The sequence below is a fragment of the Callospermophilus lateralis genome, chromosome 2 (assembly GCF_048772815.1).
Source record: "Callospermophilus lateralis isolate mCalLat2 chromosome 2, mCalLat2.hap1, whole genome shotgun sequence".
In the NCBI taxonomy this organism is placed as follows: Eukaryota; Metazoa; Chordata; class Mammalia; order Rodentia; family Sciuridae; genus Callospermophilus; species Callospermophilus lateralis.
The window spans coordinates 27,628,010-27,651,127 of NC_135306.1; the positions used below are offsets into that span (position 1 = coordinate 27,628,010).

The 23,118-nt window shown below is 34.8% G+C and overlaps 2 protein-coding genes across 2 annotated transcripts; one reads left to right on the plus strand and one right to left on the minus strand.

The window, feature by feature from the left end:
* Positions 1 to 678: 678 nt before the first annotated feature.
* LOC143390795 (olfactory receptor 13C9-like) lies at positions 679 to 1,635 on the plus strand. The gene has a single exon (XM_076843222.2). The coding sequence runs from the start codon at positions 679 to 681 to the stop codon at positions 1,633 to 1,635; it is 957 nt and encodes a 318-aa protein (XP_076699337.2).
* A 14,845-nt stretch (positions 1,636 to 16,480) lies between these two features.
* On the minus strand, positions 16,481 to 22,107 carry LOC143390796 (olfactory receptor 13D1-like). The gene is made up of 2 exons (XM_076843224.2): positions 21,188 to 22,107; position 16,481 (listed from the first exon to the last, which is right to left on the minus strand). Coding segments are annotated over exons 1-2 (921 nt in total).
* Positions 22,108 to 23,118: the final 1,011 nt, after the last annotated feature.

The following is a 23,118-nucleotide window of genomic DNA, read 5'->3' on the forward strand; positions in this document are numbered from 1 at the left end:
TAATAAATTTTAAAAAAGAGAAAAAAGAATATTAGGCTTTACACAAGAATTGCACCCTGTTTCCCCCCACTATTGACAACTAGGCACTAATATGATTGGGTTCATTTCTGACAATTCTCTCTTCAGTGTGATTCACTTCTTTTAATATTTTAATTCTTATGGGTTATTACTGAGTTCTGATCTGGAGCCATACTGTCTTTCTAAGTAATTTATCTCATCTCTGATATGACACATTGTGTATTATTTTTATGGTTTATAGAAAAATGTCAGATAAGTATGTGCCATAGGAAGGTAGGTTTGAACTTGAACACGGGCTTTGCTAAACATTCGAGGTATGACTTCAGGCTTAACTTCCCTATGTTAGGTTTTACTATCTATAAAAGAATAATATTTTGAGGTTTCAATGACATATATATGATAAATATTCCTATGAAAAACAAACCTAGCCCAGAATGAATGATCAATATAATTGTTTCTCCTTCATACTCATCCTCTTACATTATTTATTTTTTTCTGATTATTTTTCTTCCTTTCTTTTATTTCTGATTTTATTTCTATTACAATTTTTTTTCTATTACAATTTTTCATATTTGTGCATTGGTATACTTAGGCTTATTATAGTGGAATAGTTATTTTAAAAATTCTTTGAATTCTTACAGGTGAAAGAGAGATGATAAAATGGAATGGGAAAACCAAACCATTCTGGTGGAGTTTTTTCTGAAGGGACTTTCTGGTTACCCAAGGCTTGAGGTACTCTTTTTTGTACTCATCTTATTAATGTATGTGGTCATCCTTCTGGGCAATGGCACCCTCATCATACTCTCCATCCTCGACTCTCACCTCCACACCCCTATGTACTTCTTCCTGGGGAACCTCTCCTTCTTGGACATCTGCTACACTAGCACCTCAATTCCTTCCACTCTGGTGAGCTTCCTCTCAGAAAGAAAGACCATTTCCTTCTCTGGCTGTGCAGTACAGATGTTCCTTGGCTTGGCCATGGGGACAACAGAGTGTGTGCTCCTGGGAATGATGGCCTTTGACCGCTATGTGGCCATCTGCAATCCCCTGAGGTATCTCATCATCATGAACAGGAATTCCTATGTGACCATGGCAGCTGGCTCCTGGCTTTCAGGGGTTGTCAACTCTGCAGTGCAAACTGCATTTGTGGTACGGTTGCCTTTCTGCAGGAATAATGTCATCAATCATTTTTCTTGTGAAATTCTGGCTGTCATGAAGTTGGCCTGTGCTGACATCTCAGGTAATGAGTTCATCATGCTTGTGGCCACAACGTTGTTCATTTTGATGCCACTGCTCTTCATTGTTATGTCTTACTCATTAATAGTTTCCAGCATCCTCAAGATCCATTCCTCTGAGGGGAGAAGCAAAGCCTTCTCTACCTGCTCAGCGCACCTGACTGTGGTGATAATATTCTATGGTACCATTCTCTTCATGTACATGAAACCCAAGTCTAAAGATACAATTAATTCAGATGGTCTGGATGCAACAGACAAACTTATATCCATGTTCTATGGGGTGATGACTCCCATGATGAATCCTTTAATCTACAGTCTTAGGAACAAGGATGTGAAGGAGGCATTAAAAAATTTACTGAGCAGAATATTAATTTGCAAGTGAATGTATATATTGTGCTGTGAACTAATTGGACATTGTTAAAACTTGCAAATTACATTGGAATTTTGGTTACTTTAACTTTGCTGTTTTGTGTATTGTGTTAAAATTATTAGATGCTCATAAAGATTTTTCAAGGTACAAGACAGTAACATAAGATATATAGAGAGGTCACCTGCTATCAAGATATGGGTACTTGCAAACTTTTTGTTTTCTTCACATTCTGTAGGTTTTTGCAGTATCAAGGTAGGAAGTTGTGTACCTTTTTATGTTTTTTTTTGTGAATAAATACAGTATTTCGTAGGCAATAATGCATCAAATCCTTAAAAATTAACATAGCTCTCTATTGTGAAAAAAAGTCCCAGAGAAAATCCCCAAATGCTTCACTCATATTTTCTATTAGAGAGCTTCTATTGAAGTTTTGCATTAATCTCCAAATCTACTTTACCATGCTATTTATTTATTTGGCACTGGGTATATAATTTAACTCAGAGGCAGTTTACCATTGAGCTACATCCCGAGATTTATTTTTTATTTTTTATTTTGAGACAGGGTTTTACTGAGGCTAGCCACTACCTTGCAAGACTATGCTGAAATATTTAAACCTTCAGTTCAAGTAGTTCTTCTAGTTGATAAATTTATTTCTTGTTCTTCCAGTAATTTACCTCTAAACCAGAGGTTGCTTTATAGACTGTAAAATTAATAGCTCGTTGTGTCTTTTATACTTATAGCCAGTCTTCACATATCCCCATTAGTAACTTAACCTCCAAAAAGGCAGTTACCAGTAAGTAACCACTTTGTCACAGAAATTTATTGACTCCTTGATATGCACTGAAACACAATATGTGGATATGATTACTAGGTGTGAAAAAAATGATTACTAAGATTAAGTGTAATTCAATTCCTCTTGTTCAGATAAAATGTCATTACATTTCTTTAGTTTAACATTAGGAAGAAAACTAATATTTAGCAATAAATTTTAGGAACAGGTCAAATTAAATTTTCCCTGAAAACAAAGGTTGAAATACTGCTCATTGTGAAGATACACAAGATCCTAAAGATCTGCTTCAGGGTTTAGAAGGCATTTTAAATATTCTGCTATTAAAGACTATTCTGAACATCTGTGCACAACTTTAAATTGCCTCAGAGATGAAAATATGAACAAAAGTTATGAAACTTCAGAAATAATGCCCTGAAGAGCTAACTACAAGAGGTCTATGACTCTATAAATCAGAAGGAAGTCCATGTATTTTCATCGAAATTTCCTCAGCTGAATACTCTCAATCTTTACTTCCCTCTGTCTCCAAATCCTACACAAATATTTTGGAAGTATAATTATTGACTGTATGAACATAAAATTTTCATTCACTTTATAAATTTAGTTTAGAGGAAAAGTTAACATTTCAAACACTGATTTTTATTAATTGTAAAGGTAATACATGGTGTAGAAAGAATGAACAATTAAAAAAATTGAAGGAATGGAAGAAAGTAAAGGAAGGCAGGGCGGGAGAGAGAGAGGGAAAAAAGGCAAGTAAAGAAGTTATCTTCTAGCAACACACAAAGGTAAACAACAAACACAAAATATTATAATTGAATAGCTTAGTAATTACCACAGCTCAAAAAGATCACCAAAGTCACAGATCTCATCAGAAAACAGATAAGACATGAACAGGGGTAATCTCATTAAAAAAAAAGAGCTTGGATGCTCTCATAAGATTTGGATAGCATTAGAGCAGATTATGCTAAGTGAAGTTAGCCAATCCCCCCAAAACAAATAGTCTTTGAAACCCTAGAACAATTAGACAAAAGAAATAAGTTAAAGTGAATAGGAAAAGCTCAAACTATCCCTATTTGCCAACGACATGATTCTATATTTAGAAGGCCCACAAAACTCTCCCAGAAAGCTTCTTGAACTCAGAAATGAATTCAGCAAAGTGGCAGGATATAAAATTAACACACCTGAATCAATTGCATTCCTATACATTAGTGATGAATCAGCCAAAAGAGAAACTAGGAAAACTGCTCCATTCACAAGAGCTATCCCATTCACACATAACAAAAACAAAACAAAACATTCCAAAACCAAAACAAAAAAACTTGGGAATTAATCTAACAAAACAGGTGAAAGACCTCTACCATGAGTTTTCATATTTTCAGAACACTAAAAAAGAAATTGAAGAAGACCTTAGAAAATGGAAAAATCTCCCATATTCTGGGTTAGGCAGAATTAACATTGTCAAAATGGCCAAGGTACAAAAAGCACTATACAGACTTAATAAGTGACCCAGAATAGCCAAAGCAATTCTTAGTGAGAAAAGTGATGCAGGAGGCATCACAATACCAGACCTTAAATTATACTACAGAGCTGTAGTAACAAAAAGTCATGGTATTGGAAAAACAGACATGAAGACCAAAGGAATAGAATAGAAGACACAGAGACATACCCACATAAATTTAGTTATCTCATTCTAGACAAAGTCTCCATAAACATACACTGGAGAAAAGATAGCCTTTTCAACAAATGGTCCTGGAAAACTGGAAATCCATATATAGTAGATTGACATTGAACCCATGTCTCTTAAATACATAAAACTCAACTCAAAGTAGATCAAGGACCTAGGCATTAGATCAGAGACCCTGTACCTACTAAAAGAAAAGTTGGCTCAACTCTCCATTGTGTCAGCTTAGGAACCAAATTCTTCAATAAGACTCCTAAAATGCAAGAATTAATAAATGGGATCACATCAAACTTAAAAGCTTCTTCACAGCAAAGGAAAAAATCAAGAACATTAACAGAAAGCCTGCAGAATGGGAGAAAATCTTTGCCACCTGCACATCAGATAGAACATTAATCTCCAGGATATATAAAGAACTCAAAAAACTTAACACCAAAAACAAACAAACAAACAACCCAATCAATAAATGGGCAAAGGAACTGATTTTCACTGAAAAAGAGAGATGAGTGGTCAAAACATATGAAAAAAATGTTCAGCATCTCTAGCAATTAGAGAAATGCAAATTAAAACTACACTGAGGCTGTGGGGAGAAAGGTTCACTTATACATTGCTGTTGGGACTGCAAGTTGAAGTTGGTACAATCACTATGGAAAGCAGTCTATATAGAAGATTCTTTAGAAAACTTGGAATGGAATGACCATTTGATCCAATTATCCCACTCCTCGATTTGTATCCAAAGGTCTTAAAATCAGCATACAGTGACACAGCCACATCAATGTTTGTAGCAGCTCAGTTCACAATAGCCAAGCCATGGAACAAACCTAGGTGCACTTTAACAGATGAATGGGTAAATAAAATGTAGTATATATACTCAGCCATAAAGAAGAATGAAATTATGGTATTCACCAGTAAATGGATGGAACTGGAAAATGTGCTAAGTGAAATAAGCCAGTCCACCAAAACCAAAGGCTGAATGCTCACTTTGATATGTGGATGCAAGGAAGGGTAGCGAGGGGAAGAATAGAAGTTCACTGGATTAGACAAAGGAGAATGAAGGGGAGGAAGGGGGGATGGGAATAGGAAAGGCAGTACAATGAATTGAACTTATGAATGAATCAAAATGAATGTTCATAAATGAATAGACCACCATAAATGAATAGACAATTCCACATCATGCACACCCACAAGAATGGGATCTTAACTGGAATAGGTCATACTTTATATATGTATAATATGTCAAAATACTCTCTACTGTTACTTATATCTAAAAACAACAAACAAAAAGAACTTTAAAAGTGATTTTTAAGTCAAACTCTGTTATTTATAAGTAGTACTTGAAACAAAGAAAAAGTTTAAACTAAAAAGTTGTAGAGAGATAAGCAGAAGGAATCTAAAAGAAAGTTCTAGTGTAATATTAATGTAATAAGAATGGAAATTAACTTTAAAGTTTCAAATAAGATTGATATGCTAATCAGTGATAACCGTCATAATTCATAAAAAAGATATTTCAGTCATAAAGCCATATAAACAAATCAACACAGAAGCTAAACTCACTTTAAAAAGTGATTCTAGATTTACAAGAAGAATTGAATTACAAATATTTATCCATAATTGATTAAATTAGGGTGGCAGGAAATTAGAATTATTGAAAAGATTGTGATAATACAAAATAAACTTATCATATGTATACATGTGTGTATGTATGTAAAATTATATGTTTCTGAAAGAGAAATCACATTTTTTGTTAGCATTTACAAAATAGCATAAAATGAGAGTTGCCTATGTATGTGTTCTTTTCTCGTGATGAGACATTTCTGTTCCATTTTTTAACTTTTAAAACATATATCATGTAATTGACTGTCAAAACGTTTATAAGTAGAGAATTATAAGTTCCATTTTCTTATAATAAAATAAATTATAGGTTTCCCAAAGATCATTTTGTGTATTATTTCATGAGATAATTAGTAAGCTGCAGCTATAGAGACACAGAAGACACTCAAGAAAACAAAGTTTATTTGGTCCTAGAGACCAAAGAATGACACATCATGCAAGACACATAAGGAAGACACAGGCATGGTCAGGAGGCAGAAGATAGGAGAAAAGGGAAGGTCGATGTCACAGCCTTTATTAAGATTTCCATAGAAAAGTCAAGATTTCCTGTTCAAGGCAGGGTGAACAGCTCAGACAACTTCAATAATCTCTTCAGGCTTTGGTGCCAAGGGGAAATCCCTAGTTGCCTGGCACCTGGTCCTAGGATGACTGAAGCAGAGGGATATTGTTTTCTGGGTGTATAGGACAGATAGAGGAGTGATGGCTCTAAACTGGTTAGTTTGAAAGGCATTTTCCCAGCTGGGCCCGTTACTATGTCCAAGAATTGGCTAGACACTGGAGGGTCTCCAGCCAGAAAGCTTTTCTTTAAGATGTCAAACATCTTAAACATGATGAAAAGAAAAATTTAAAAACGTGTTTACAACATGATACTCAATTCAATTCATTCCTGTTGCTTAATATTTCCTTAGCACTGTTCTAGACACAGTTGCATTGGTGAACAGAACAAACACTCTTGCCCTCCTAGAGCTTCCACCTGATCCAGGAAGCCAAAATACATAAAAACAAAACAAAACCAAAGTTAATATTGAGCATTAGCTACACTGGAATAACTAATGTCTAAGAAATTTATAAATGCTGGATAAATTAAACAATTTTTAATGAATTTTACTATTTTTAAGGAAGTCAGGATATGAAGAGTTAAGATTCTAGAGAAAAACGAAGATCATTTAAGTGAGTTAAATATTCTGTGCTCCTCTTCTTCCTTCCTGTGGATTTACTGTTTCTTAATTGTTGCCTCCTAATGGGTGAGGGGCTGATGATAAGAGGGAGAAAAGTGAAAACAGATTTTGAAAATATCTGAAAAGCTAAAATTTGGATTTTGGATCTGCCAACATATGCTGTCCTTGAGAGCTCAAGTCCTTTAATTGAAGAAGGGTACAGGTGAGTGATCTCCAAGTTGTCGTTGGTTTTCCTATATAAAACATTTGCTGATTCTTAAGGTAGTCAGAGTAACAGGTCAGAAAATTGAGCAAAAAAGTGACTAAAAAATATCATGAGATTTTGGCAATCTAATAGTGCTTTTGAGTTGAACATCGGAGTCTGGGATCCATGAAGAAGAAAGCTTGTTGATAAAATCTCCAGGGTCTTTGTTGGGGCCATGAGGGAAAAAAAATTAAAAAGGAAGTAAACCAGATTTCATATAAGCCTTACCAAGTCTGAAGTCCAACAAAATTGTTTTAATCCATTTTTGACATAAGGAAATCTTCCCTAGAGTAGGTTTCTTCTGAAAAACACTATGAATCCTCTTCCAGCAAATAAAACATTGCCCAAAGACTATATATATATATATATATATATACATACACACACACACACACACACACACACACACACACACATATATATATATGTCAAATTATATGTATATATGTAATTTGACATTTAATAAAAAATTGTAAGGAGTGTTAAGAAACAGAACCTGGAGACAAGGATGGACAATTAAATGTCCCCAGATGATCCAAATATAAGTGCTATCACACATAGACTCTAAAATAACTGATGCTACATGTCCCTGAACATATATAACCAGATGATAAGTGGAACACAGGTATACAGAGAACTAGAAAGTATGTTTAAAAAGAAAATGAAACTTATAGAGCTAAAAACTACAATGACTGGAATTAAGAACTAAATAGATGGGTTGACCAGCAGATTAAACGAGTTTGCAGAAAGGCTTAATAGGTTGGAAGGCAGATCTACAGAAAGAATACAAATATGCATGAAGAGAAAAAAGGAAGGAAAATAAAAGAGTCAGGTGGCATAGTAGAAAAATCTAGCATATATATAACCAGATACTCGAGAGAGAGGAGAAAAAAGAAGAAAGGGGTTAGAAGAAGAAAATGACTAATACTGAATAATTTCCTGAAACTTAAGAAAGATATCAAATCACAGATTCAAGGAGATCTATAATGTGAAGAGGGTAAATAAAAAGAAAGGCACATGTAAGAGTCTCAGCATAAAATCACGGAAACCAACAATCAAGAGAAATAAAAAAAAAAAAAACAGCTAAAGGAAAAAACAAACACCTACTTCCTCATGAACCTATTTTCATGAGATGATTAGGAAGCTGCAGCTACAAAAGTAGACACAGAAGAGGCTCAGGAAAACAAAGTTTATTGTACTTACAGGTCCCAGAGACAAAAAGAATGACACATTATACAAGGCCACATAAGGAGGGCAATAGGATGGTCAGGAAGAAAAGGGAAGGTAAGGGTAAGATGGAGGCCACATCTTCCTCAAAGAAGCAGCAAAGAAACAAGAGAGGTGACTTTTCATCAGAAACAATGGGTACCAGAATATAAAAAAGAGTTAAAAGAAAACATTGAAGGAAAATAATTGCCAACCAGTAAGTATTTACTAAGTGAAAATATTCTTTAAAAATGAAAACAAAATCAAAACATTTCCAGACCAACTCCACCCCTAAATTCCCCATAATACATACACAGAATTCATGTCTGGCAAACTTGCCTTGAAAGAAATCCCAAAAGGATAACTATTCATGGGAAAAGAAAATGACCTCAGTTAGAAACAAATGGTGAGGAATGATAAATAGAGGATGGGTGGATATACGGATCAATCTAAATGAATATCAAGTATAACAAACATCAATCACACTAATTGTTTCTTTTAAATTATATGTGGAATTAAAACTTAAAAAATTAGGAATATAAAACTTCAAACTAGAGTGGTTAAGCAAAGGTAACAGTCTGGAATTTTTTTTTTTTTAATGAAACGAAAACAGCATACATTACAACTTACAAGCCAGAGATGCAGATTTTTACCTCTACAGTTAGCATCCCTGAAGAAAATATAAGATTAAGTAAAGGAGAAATAAAACATTGCTCCAAAGAAAGCAAGATAGATAAAGGATAACATCAAATCTGTGGGACCAATCATAGCACCAAACCATAAGAACATATGAAGAGGGCTGGGGATGTGGCTCAAGCGGTAGTGCGCACTGGCCTGGCATGTGTGCGGCCCAGGTTCAATCCTCAGCACCACATACAAACAAAGATGTTGTGTCCAACAAAAACTAAATAATAAATATTAAAAATATTCTCTTTCCCTCTTTAAGAAAAAAACCCCATATGAATAGTTCTAATAGAATATGTGCAAGACATTTAAAAAAATCCAGCTGAACAATACTGAGACCAAATGGAAGGCTAATGTTTTTCATGGGCTGGAAGAGTATATTCTGTCTAATCTGATATATAGTTTCAAGGTAATCAAAATTCTAGCAGTTTTATTGTGAAAACTGAAAAGAGGATGCTAAAATATATGAATGCCAACACCTGCCAAACTTGTGTAATGAGGAACAAATTTAGAGGACCAGAAACCAAAACAACTTACAGAGTTGTATTTAATAAAGGAGTGTTGGTACAAGGACAGAAAAACAGCAGTGAAACAGAACAAGATGCCCCAAACATACTTATACATATATTATCAACCAATTTATGTTAAAAAGTGACATTGCAATGTACTAAGGAAAGGATCATTTCAATAAATTGTGTTTGTCAAATACTACCCATATGGTGAAAATTAAATCTTGACCCTTGTCTCGTACCATACATAAAAATCAATTTCAGGTGGATTATAGATCTCAATATAAAAATGGTGAAAATGTAAAAGAGGATACTTATATTTATCAGATATTCTGATATGGATAAAAATGGCATAGATGAATAAAACTAATTCTTTCAAGGCATGGCTACATCAATATAGGATAGGGAAAGAAAGCATTACTGCAGATCATATTTACATTGCTACAGGGTATAGTATAGCATGTTAAACAACAAAAAACTTCAGTAACGTACAATAGTAAACATTTATGAGATTACATTTGACTTGGATCAGAGTCAGGTGACATCAACTGAGTTATCTTTCTATATCAATTCAGCTGTAAGTTGACTCTTGGATTGTTACTGGGTTCATTCATTCTTATGATAATCAGTTGAGTGTTGTCATACCAAGGACAGCCTTGGCTGTGGCCACTGGGCCAACTCAATTCTGCTCAATGTTATTTCATCCTCCAGTTGGCTAGCTTGAGCATATTCTCATGACAATGCAGAGATGCAAGAGAGCAGGCCCACTTCATTGTGTGCGTGCTTCACAAGTGTCTGCTTGTATTATGTTTGCTAATGCCCCAGTAATCAAATCAAGTCATCTGCCTAGGTCCAAAATCAGAGTAGGCAGGCTCAAGAAGGGGTGAAGAATTTGAGTCACTAATTCAATTTATATACTTCAATTGTATAAGATCTCATGTCTAATCTGTAGCAGAACTGGGATTCAGTCCAGTTTTCTTTTACAGTAACTCCTATACTCATTGTAATGCAGCACTCTTTCAAGGTAAATATTACATATAGTGTTATATAATATTCATAAGATCAATACTCTCCTAGGCACTTAAGTCTATTGAAGGGACATTTGACAGCAATAAATTATCTTATTGATCAATGCTTTCTTCATTTTGAAATGACAAATGTTTAATGAGATAGTTATGCTAATTATTCAAATTTAATCATTACATATTGTATACACAGCATATGTAATATAAATATATGATATTTCTGTACCCCATAAATATGTAAAATTATCAAATTATTATTTGTTAATTATAAACAACTTAATAAGCTGTAAATACTAAATCCTTATGGAGTATGTTCTATTACTCAGATAACTGTGATATTTTGAAAGTTTTCTGAAATCAGTGTGTCACCAACCATATGTAAAGCCATTTCTAAAGTTCCATGAGGTGTACCGTTTATTGTATAATTCAAAGGAAATCTACAGAAAGAACTGAATAGGCAAATAGTTTCCTCTGCTTTTGCCTGCAAAAGTGCTTTCCAAGAATGAGGACTTCACTGGCCCCAATGGATTGAAGTAATTTAAAAAATTTTACCAATATTTTTGTTTTCCCATTGAGTTAATGGAATTTGGAATCATAACCTGGAGAACTACAGAGTTTCTTAACTTCTTTTGCTTCACAGTATTTGTTTGTGTCTTTCTTTCCTTTCTTTCTTTTTAGAAGTTAAAGTTATATTTTACTTTTAAAATTTTTTATTTATTTGTTTTATGCCAGAGCATGAAAACTGGGTGCTGAGTGGGGTAAGATCAATAGAAAAATCTCTGGTGGAAATGGAGGTGGGTACTGACCATGATGGACTTCAGTGACCAGAAATATCTAATTTTCACCTTTTGGATATAATCAGTAATATATTTCATGTTTTCTCAGGCTTTAGGGGTTGAAATTTTGGCAGATTGTGAAGGTACTAAGTTTTGTCTGAGTCAATTGGCCCAGCACTGGAACAACATACAGGCAATTCTGGTTATGGAAAGCAGGGACTCATGAATCCTTTATGGTTCACTGAAATGTTAGAGATGCCATGGAAGTGGGATGGAGGATGGAGAAGTTTTAAAATTTAAATTTACTTTAATTGATACAGAAAATATAAAATTTATATATTTATGGGGTACCATGTGATGTTTCCAAATGTGTTTCTATTGTGTTATGTTCAAATCAGGATAAACATATCTATGTACTCAAACATCATATCTTTGTGTTAAGAATGTTTGAAATCCATTCAAGAGTTCTGGAAGCTTTCTGGTGGAGATTTTTTTTTGTGTGGGGGGGTCTTCTGTATTCAAAATCATGTCATCAGAAAACAGTGATAGTTTTAGTTTTTTTTTTTCTATTTGTATCCCTTTAATTTCTTTATTTTGCCTGATTGCTCTCGCTTGGTTTACAAGGACTACGCTAAATAGGAGTGGTGAAGGAGGGGATTCCTGTCTTGTCCCAGTTTTTATAGGGAATACTTTCAATTTTTCTCCATTTAGAATGATGTTGGCCTTGGGTTTAACATATATAGCTTCTACAATATTGAGGTATGATCCTACTATCCCCAGTTTTTCTAGTGTTTTGAGCATGAATGAATGGTGTATTTTGTCAAATGCTTTTTCTGCATCTATTGAGATAACCATAGGGTTCTTGTCTTCAAGTCTATTGCTGTGATGAACTATGTTTACTGATTATCATTTGTTGAACCAAGCTTACATCCTTGGGATGAACCCCACTTGATTGTGGTGCACTGTCTTTTAAATATGTTTTTGTATGTTGTTTGCCAGGATTTTTTTCCAGATTTTTTGCATCTATGTTCATTAGGAGTTTTGGTATGAAGTTTTCTTTCCTTGATGTGTCTTTGTTTGGCTTTGGTAACAGGATGATACTATCATAGAATGAATTTGGAAGTTTTCCACCTTTTATATTTCAGGGAGTAATTAGAGGAGTATTGTTGTAAATTCTTCTTTGAAGGTCTGGTAGGCCTTGGCTGGGAATCCATCTGGTTCTGGCCTTTTCTTTGTTGGTAGGCTTTTGATGGTATCTTCAATTTAATTGCTTAAAAATAATCTGATTAAGTTTTCTATTTCCTCCTGACTCAATTTGAGTAGGTCATATGTACCTAGAAATTTGTTGATGTCTTCATGACCTCATAAATGAATTCAGTAAAGCAGCAGGATATGAAATTAACATCCATAAATTAATACATTCCTATACACCAAGGATGAATCAACTGAAAGAGAAATTAGGAAAACTGTACCATTCACAGTAGCCTAAAAAAATAAAACACTTGGGAATTAATATAACAAAACAGGTGAAAGAACTCTACAATGAAAACTACAGAACACTAAACATGAAACTGAACAAGACCTTAGAAAATGGAAAGCTCTTCCATACTCTTGGATAGGCAGAATTCATATTGTCAAAATGGTCACACTTCCAAAAGAACTAGGCAGATTTGATGCAATTCCTTTTAAAATTCCAATGATGTTCTTTATCCAAATAGAAAAATCAGTCATGATATTCATTTGGAAAAATAAGAGGTCCAGAAGCAATCCTTGGTGAGAAAAGTGGAGCAGGAGACTTCACAATACCTGATCTTAAATTATACTACAGGGCTGTAGTAACAAAAACACCATGGTATTGGTACCAAAATAGACATGAAGACCAATGGAAAAGAATAAAAGACACAGAGACAAATACACATAAATACAGTTATCTTATCCTAGACAAAGGCACCATAAACATACATTGGAGAAAAGATAGCCTCTTCAACAAATGGTCTTGGGAAAACTGGAAATCCATATATAGTAAATTGAAATTGAACACCTATCTCTCACCTGCACAAAACTTAACTCAATGTGGATCAAAGACCTAGACATTAGACCTGAGACCTTGCTCCTACTAGAAAAAAAAAATAGGCCTAAATCTACATCACACTGGCTTAGGAACTGAATTCCTCAACAAGACTCTTAAATTGCAAGAAGTAAAACCAAGAATTAAAAAAAAAAATCAAGCATCAAAGTGAAAAACTTCTTCACAGCAAAGGAAAAAATCAAGAATATTAACAGAAAGCCTGCAGAATGGGAGAAAATATTTTCCACCTCCACATCTCCAGGATATATAAAGAACTCAAAAAACTAAACACCAACCCTCTCCCGCCCTCACAATAACACAATCAGTAAATTGGCAAAGAAACTGAACAGGCACTTCACAGAAGAAGGGATACAAATGAACAACATGAAAAATATTCAACATCTTTAGTAATTAGAGAAATGCAAATCAAAACTACACTGAGATTCCATCTCACTCTCATGGGAATATCAATTATCAAGAATACAAGTTCAAAAAATGTTGGTGAGAATATAGGAAAAAAAGGTACATTCATACATTGCTGGTGGGATTGCAAATTGGTGCAAACACTCTGGAAAGTAGTATGAAGATTCCTCAGGAAACTTGGAATAAAACCACACTTGACTCAGTCATTCCACTCCTTAGTGTATACATCAAGGACTTTAAAAAATCAGCACTCTACAATAACGTAGCCACATCAATGTTTATAGCACTCAATTCACAATAGCTAAGCTATGGAACCAACCTAGATGCCCTCCAATAGGTGAATGGATTAAGAAAATGTTTCATATATACACAATGGAACATTATTAAGCCATAAAGATGAATAAAATTATGACATTTTGCTAATAAATGGATGGAACTGGAGACTATCATGCTAAGTGAAATAAGCCAATCCCCCAAATTCAAAGGCCAAATGTTCTCTCTGATGTTGGGATGCTAACACTCAATACTGCGGGTGGGGAATAAAAGTTCATTGGATTAAACAAAGAGGAATGAAGGGAAGGGATGGGAGGTGGGAATAGGAAAAACAGTAGAATAAATTGGAACTGAGCCTTCCTATGTTCATATATGAATACACAACCTGTGAAACTCCACATTATGTGCTGCCAAAATAATGGGATCCTAAATAGAATGTTATACTCCATGTAGGTATCATATGTCAAAATATGCTCTACTTTCATGTATATCTAAAAAGAACAACAAAAAAGGGAATGTTTGAAATCCTTATAACTGTTCAAAATGGAGTCATTATCTATAGCCATTCTACCATGCAATAGCATACCAGAACTTCTTATACCCATCTTACTATAATTTAGTGCCCACTGATCAATGTCTCCCCATCCCTATACCAGCTCTAAGAATCACCTATACAGAATCAAGTAACAGTTTTTTCTCCTATCTCATAAATTGCCTGTGTATCCAAACTGGCCACTCAATGTATCCCTCATGATGTCTCATGGTTCCTTAAATTCAACAGGCTTACTTCCTACAAATTTCTCAAATTCCTTCTCTTTCTCCATACTCCATCTTGCACAGTTTTGAAGTCTTCATAAAAATATTCATGAAAGATAAGATTGGAGGTGAGAGGGAAGGAAATTTTAGGTTACAAATTATATATTAAAGTTATAGCAATAAAGAATAGTAATGCAAAAATGAGGAACCACAGCTGGTCGCTATTTCAGAGCAGAAATTGTGTGTGGAGATGGGAGGTGTAGTGTTGGGAGATGAGCTTGGAGAAGTAGGGAATAGAGAGAATGCAAGCCTGTGTACTTGATACTGTGTTTCAACTCCGACTTGTACAATGGGTTTTTAAATGTCTCCATATGTGATCAGTTGTGAGATATGTTGTAAATAATTTGCTTCAAATAATAATATAGTGAATTTTAAAATCGATTTTATTTCTAATAAAGCAGAGTCAAGATCATTTCCATATTCAAAAGTGCCTTCTTGAGGATAAAAATTGGATCATATGATAGTGACTGGGATATTGCCTGCTTCCCTAGTCTTTTCTGATATTGGTCAGTATACAGAATATTCGTCTGTCATATTAAGTAGTCTGCATGTTTATGAAGTCACTTCTTATTTCAACTTAAATGAAACAGCTCTTTGCATAGCTAACTCTCTCTGGTCCTAATTAAATCCAATAAATTTTGGGATTAAAATAAGTTTTAGAAAAATTTCCGAAGCAACTGCCTGTAACATAGAGTTACATTTCTTAGTTTGTACTCGTCTAGTATCACAACACATAATTACATCATAATATTACAATTGTTTACTTACTTGACTGTGTCCTATATTTCCTTGTACGTTGCCCAAGAGAAGATTTTGTGTAATTCAGCTATAGATATTCAGCACCCTAGAGTGTATTCAATAAATATTGGATGAATGAGTTAATAATTAATGTGATATTGCCAGGACAATGAACCCCATAAAGCACTTCTAATAAAAATTCCTTGAAAGTTCATGAGGTTTAAATTTTTAAATATATAAAATATACACTTCTCTATTCACTACTCCGGATTCAGGCTGGATAATCATTTCAAAATGTTTTTCCTGGGATTTTTCCACTGTCCCAAAGTTGAGGTCTGATAATGCACCTGAGCACCTTGCTGGGCAGTGTGACTTTGATTTCTATTACTATCCTGGATTTCCATCTGCACATCCCCAGGTACCTCTTCCTCAGCTCCTCAGCAACCTTTCCTTTCTGGGCATCTGGTACACATCTTCTGCTCTCATTCCGATTCTCATAACTTTGTTTCATAGAAAATATCATCTTGTTCTCAGGATGTGCTCCTCAGATGTACTTCTCTCTTGCCATGGGCTCCACTGAATGTGTGCTCCTCTCCTTGATGGCTGATGACTGGTACCTGGCCATTTGCAACCCCCAGAGATGCCCTCTCATCATGAACAAGAGGGTCTGTGTGCAGATTGCAGCTGGCTGCTGGGTGACAGGCTGCCTCATTGTGCTGCAGCTGTCTCTCTGTGATCACAGTATCATCAGTCATTTCACCTGTGAAATTCTGGCTGGCCTGAAACTTGCTTGGTTAGACACTTCCGTGGTACAGTTAATTATGCTGGTGATCAGCGTGCTTCTTCTTCCCATGCCAATGCTGCTCATTTGTATTTCTTTCTCTTTTCTTTGTGGGTAGGGTGAGGTACTAGGGATTAAGCCCAGAGGTGCTTAACCACTGATCCACATCCACAGTCCTTTTTATTTTTTATTTTGAGACAGGATCTTACTAAGTTGCTTAGGGCCTTGCTAAGTTGATGAGGCTGGCTTTGAACTTGCAATCCTCCTGCCTCAGCCTCCTGAGCTACTGGGATTACAGGTGCACTCCACTGAGCCTGGATTTTTTTTATCTCATATATTTGTCCTCTCCAACATCGTGACAATCAGCTCAGTGGACTGCCTAAGCGAAACCTTTTCAATTTGTGCAGCCCACCTGATTGTGGTGGTTCTGTTTTATGGGGCAGCTCTCTGCATGAACCTAAAACCCTTGGCTGTAAATTCACAGGAAACAGGTAAATATATGGTTTTATTCTCTATGGTTTTGACTCCCATATTGAAATGCAGTCATTCACAGGAGAAAAACAGCTGTGAAAAATTGCTTATTTAAACTGTCTTCGTGCTCTCTTAATCCCTGGTGATAAATTAAATTGATAAAAATTAATATAAAGGGGGTTTTGTGGTCAATGTACCCCAAAACATTGACATAATTGGAGAAGACACTTATTTATTGATTTTATATATTTTTAGTTGCCAATGGATCTTTATTTTATTTTATTTATTTATATGTGGTGCTGAGAATTGAACTTAGTGCCTCACATATACCAGGAAAGCACTCTACCACTGAGCTCTGACCCCAGTCCCCCAAAGACACTTAATTAAAATAAGATGTGCAATTTCCTTAGTCTCTTGTTTGACTATTAAAACTCTTAGATGATGTAAAGCCATCATATATACATCTATCTGAAATTTTTATATAAATAATCTAATAACAAGAAATTCTTTTTTGTTGTTATAAAGAATAACAAATTAACTTTAAATATTGTTAGTAACTGTTGATGCACTCAAACTTTTACACATGTAATATGAAAATGTAATTACTCTAGTAGGTAATTGACTGATTTATAATTAACCTGCTTTTCAGAATGGCTAAATTTAATAGAAACAATCGAGTATTCTATGAATGGGTGGCTATGTTTTACATGTGTGAATCGTTTTTTCCTGGGATGGATATGTGTGATGTGAATGCCTTGGGGTAGAGGAGGGCCTATCAGGAAAACAAAATCAGAGTTCAGCAGTATGTTGCTGATCTCAAGTTGACATTATATTATATGTTATGCTTTGAACTAAGGCATCATTAACCAAGCAATAAAGCCCTGATCATGTATTTCAGATAAAAATACTGACATGCATCAACAAACAATAACAGGCAGAAGAGTGAACAAGATGAGAGAGTTGTAAACTGCAGAACAAGGATTAGGAGGATATTTTATTCTTTTATCCTTTTATTTTAAGCTTAGGTCAAGAGCTTGACTGTTTCAAGTTTCTGGAAGAAATACCATGTGTAGCCTTTTTGAATTGAAAAGGTACAAGTTCATTTGGGAAAACCTTTGTTGAAAGAGCTTTTATTCATTCAAAAAATGTTTAATGAAACTTCTTTATGTGTTGGTCTATGATGCTAAGATATAGAAGAGGGCATTTTGTGAGATGGAACTCTGGACATATATCTGTCTGTCATGGTGATATAAAAAAAATTAGAAAGTTTTCATATGATCTTTAAATTGAGCTATAAAGAGGTAACAGATTTTGGTATGCTGAAAAATAAGTAAAACTTATTTTTGTTTGTTAACAAATTCACAAAGGGAAGATCTTTTTAAGACTACTAACATTTACCTAGGGATAAACGTGAAATGGCTTCTTGAGGCCAGATTGTTGAGTTTTGTAATATAAACAATGCAAGTTTAGGTTTTATTTTGTTGATAATAAAAGCTAGTGGAGATTTTGTTACACTCTAGTGCATAGATCACATTGTGTTCTTAGGTTACAAAGACTGATCTTGTGGTAAAGACTGCTTTTATGGTAGTATGGGATATTTGTCAAAAACAGGAGAGATAAGTTAGTGTAACATTGCAAGAGTCCAAAAAGGGCTAATGAATAGTTAAACAAATCAAAATCTCACAGTTTTGGATGCTGACGGCCTGTGAACAAGTTCTTGGCAAGGTTATGATCCTTTAGCAGTTGCTAGGGAAGGAACTGTTTCAGGCCTCTCTCTTAGGTTTTGGTAGTCCTTTGAGTTACAGAAAATCCATTATGATTTCAGATGACAGTTTTGTTTGTTTGTTTTTTAGTGCTGGGGATTGAACCCAGGGTATCACAATCTGACATAATGGTGAGAAAGAAGTAAAATATGACTTCTATTACTGTGAACTTTATGGTACTATCTTTTTTTTAATAATTCCTAAATGCCTTTTTAAAATTTAATTTTTTATTTATATATGACAACAGAATGCATTACAATTCTTACTACATATATAGAGCACAATTTTTCATATCTCTGGTTGTATACATAGCATATTCACACCAATTCGTGTCTTCCTACCTGTACTTTGAATATTAATGATCATCACATTCCACAATCATCAATCACCCCATGGCCCCTCCCTTCCCCTCCAACCTCTCTGTCCTATCTAGAATCCGTCTATTCCTCCCACGCTCCTGCTCCCTATCCCACTATGAATCAGCCTCCTTATATCAAAGAAAACATTCAGCATTTGTTTTTTTGGGATTGGATAACTTCTATGATACTATCTTTAATGGTTAGCTTTATGGAATGGCATCCCTCTCAGGCCATATCAATGAATCATATTAAAGTCTAGGGAATAAATTTATTCAATGAATCATATTAAAGTCTAGGGAATAAGTTTATTTTATACATATATACATGCATGTACAAACACATATGCATGCCTACTGATAGGCATAATAATTTCCATAGTTTTATCTGCTATAGTTTCTCTATTATCTTTCTCCAAAAGAGAAAAACCATACATTTACACTGATACTTTTAATTCTAAGTCAATACCACAGTTTTCTTCCTTTCCATATTTGTACCTCCTCCTCTGACAGTGAGAACCTTGTCATTACACCTAGTGTGTTTACTTGTTGCTCATTTGAGTCTCTGTGTGTAGCTGACTTCCCATTTCTTTTGCATCCCCGTGAGGGTGTTCCTTCACATTCTGCTCTGCAACACTGACCTCAATCTCAGCTTGCTTGCGTTTTGACACTTCAGTCAAGGTTGTCCCACTTCACTCTTATCTGGTTCTGACTGCCTTGGCTGACTAGAACAAGTAAGGATCTCTCCTCAACACTGTTGTGTTACTAAAGCCCTTGCTAAGTGGTCTTTGAGCATGGAGGCCCTCAGCATCCAGCTCAGGCTGGGACACTGTGCCAGGCAGCTCAAATTTATTCCATATGACATGATATATTTTATAAAATACAACTATATATTATTACTCAGTAACCATTTTGAAGGTTTTTTTTTTTAAATGAAAGAAAACATTTAAAATGAGACAATACATTGCTTCCAAAAGAATGAAATTGTCAGTTTGCTTGAAGAATTTATACAATTGATTTATTTTTTTTAGCCAAATAAAGAAAAATATACACTTTGACTTTTGTCTTACCCAGCCCAGATGACCTCTTCAGTATGTTTTATTCAATCTTTTATCTTTCCCTATATTTAAAGATTATTTGATACTTTATGTTAATTTTTAGAAGTATAGTTTTTTGAAAGAAATAATATCTAAAGTCTAGTTCTCTGAACTCTTTGTGTTAAATCTAGTACTTAGATTACATTTATTGTCCTTTTAAAATTTTAATTCATTTATTTAATAGTTAATTACTGTCAACTGCTTTTAATTAAATGACATTGGACTTCATACAGGGCACAGTGGGCCATTGTTCAGCCTTTGGGAGGATTTCAGAAACTAACAAATGATTATAACATGAAGGGAAAGTCACTGTAGTGAAGAGAAGAGTCAGGGCAGCATAAAATAGGAAATAAGTTTTGGATATTGTTGCAGAGGATATGACACAGCCTATCTTTTCTGAGATGTTCAGTATTTTATGGGGGAAGGAAAACTGTGAAAATGCAGATGAAATACTATGTGCAGTTGTCTTTAGATGTGAAAGAAGATGATGTAATTGGGTAACTACAAACTAAATGGAACCTAACATGTGCATAGGGGGTTGTATGGGACACTAACAGGGAAAGAAAAGGTGAAATATAATGTTTAAATTAAGACCAGGATCAGATCAAATCACTGGATAAAATAAAAAGCAAGAATAAAACAAAACAAAACAAAAAGCATTAGTTTTCTAAAAAATAAGGCTTAAAAATGTGTCTTAATTCTTAAGTAAACACATGGGCTGGATTTGCTCATGATGATGGAGTACCATAGGGAGTTGCAGATTCCCAGGTCACTGTCACAGACCATCACTCTAAGAGCAAGAGAAAAAAACACATCTAGCAAAAAGCTTAATTAAATTTTTTTATTGTCTTCAAATGTCTACTCTTACTTCTCAGACCAATTATTCCTGTATTTTATGAGATCAGTCATTTTCATAAAGTAATATAATTAGATTATTAATCACATTTCTTTCTAATTGAAATTCTATGACTCAAGAGGCAATCTTCATTTCTTTTGCTTATATTCATAATCATTGCTTTGAATTTATGATCTTACTTTGTACATAAGCTCAAAAGTGTCAGTGTGTCATTATTTTCTCCAGAACCAGTGCCTACTCATCAATTTTCTCATAGCTCCATGCACCTCTGCATTCCTCAGGCTATAGATGATAGGATTGAGCATGGGGGTGACAACACCATAGAACAGGGTAATCAGCTTGTTAAAAGCAGAGTCTTTTGACTTTGGCTTCATGTACGTGAAGAGTATTGTCCCGTAAAACACAATTACCACTGTCATATGGGCTGAGCAGGTAGAAAAGGCTTTTTTTCTTCCTTCAACTGAGTTGATTCTTAGTACAGTAGAAAGGATGAAAATGTATGAGATACATATCAGCAATAATGGAGAAAACAAAAATATTATATTGCCCAACATTATAACAATCTCATTCAAGGAAATATCTGTGCAAGCCAGTTTGACAAAGGCCAGTATTTCACAAACAAAATGATTAATGATATTTTTTCCACAGAAAGGCAACCGTACTGCAAGAACAGTTTCTATCAATGAGTTGAGAAGTCCTAAACTCCAGGAGAGAGCTGCCAACTGAATACAGAGTGCCTTGCTCATGATGATGGAGTACCGCAGTGGGTTACAGATTGCCACATAACGGTCATAGGCCATCGCTGCTAAGAGAACACACTCTGTGGATCCCATAGTGTAGGAGACAGACATTTGAATAACACATCTAGTAAAAGAGATCGTTTTTTTCTCTGATAGGAAGTGTATCAGCACTGAGGGGATAAAGGAGGATGTGTACCAAATATCTAGGAAGGAAAGATTACCCAAGAAAAAGTACATGGGCACGTGGAGGCGGGAATCCAGCAGAGTTAGGATGATCAAGGTGCTGTTTCCCAGAAGGATTACCAGGTACATCACCAAGCACAACACAAAAAGAAGCTTTTCAATTCTTGGGTATTCAGAAAGTCCCTGCAGAATAAACTCAATCTCTGTCCAGTTGGTCCTTTCCATTTTACTTTCCTATACCTGGAGTTTAACAAGTCTGTATAGGATTATCATGTAAAGTGAGAGTTAATAGGGGCAGGAGGAGGGGCAGCAGGTGTATCAGTACTAATCCAAGTGGTGGTAATCACCGTGATTTTAGCTTTTGAGAGGGATTCTTCTTCTAGTTCATAAATCAGTTAATTGAAGACACATGAGAATCACATTGGTAGCTTATTAAAAATGCAGGCTTCTGTATTCCATTTCCTGAGATTGTGATGCATGAGGATGGAGGCAGAGAAGAATCGTTTGCATTTTTAATATGCACCTGTTATTTCTGATGCAGTTGATCCATAGACCCCACTCTGAAGTTAATATTTTGGGGAGAGTTTGCTTCAATCTGTTCAACAAAGATTCATTTTACTTGATTTTATACCATGCCAGTCATTAAAAATACTGTTGGTTTAAGAATCAATAAGTTACAAATATTCATACTTATTACTTATTTTATCATTGCTATTGGTCTCTGGGGGAAATACAGCTAAGAGAAAAACTTATAGAAAGTTATACTGAGTGAACTGCTATGTAAATCTTCATTTTCTGATTTTAAGTCCATTTTATAAAACTATAGTATATTGTCCTCCCAATAGTTTAAAAGTTGACTAAGGGGAGGAAATTAGCCATTTGGAAAATAATGCTCTTCAGGTGATTTTTAAGGTGAAACTAAGGAAGAGATACACTTATCCAGTGGACTATTTCCAAACTTTAGTATTCATACGTGTCACCTGGGGAATCTTTTAACTGATTCTGATTCAGTGTATTTGAGGTAGGTCCTGTGATCGCCATTTATTAACATGTTCCCAGGTGATGTTCATGTTGTTGTTTGCAGAACATACCTGAGTATCAAGCCCTTTTGGATCATCTTTCTCTAATACCATCAGAGTGCTGTTGCTGCTTCAGCTGTGTGTAAGCAGCTGAATAACAAGCACTACTAAACTGAGCCCTCTGGTAAGACTTTGTCTGGTTAATGATAATCGATTC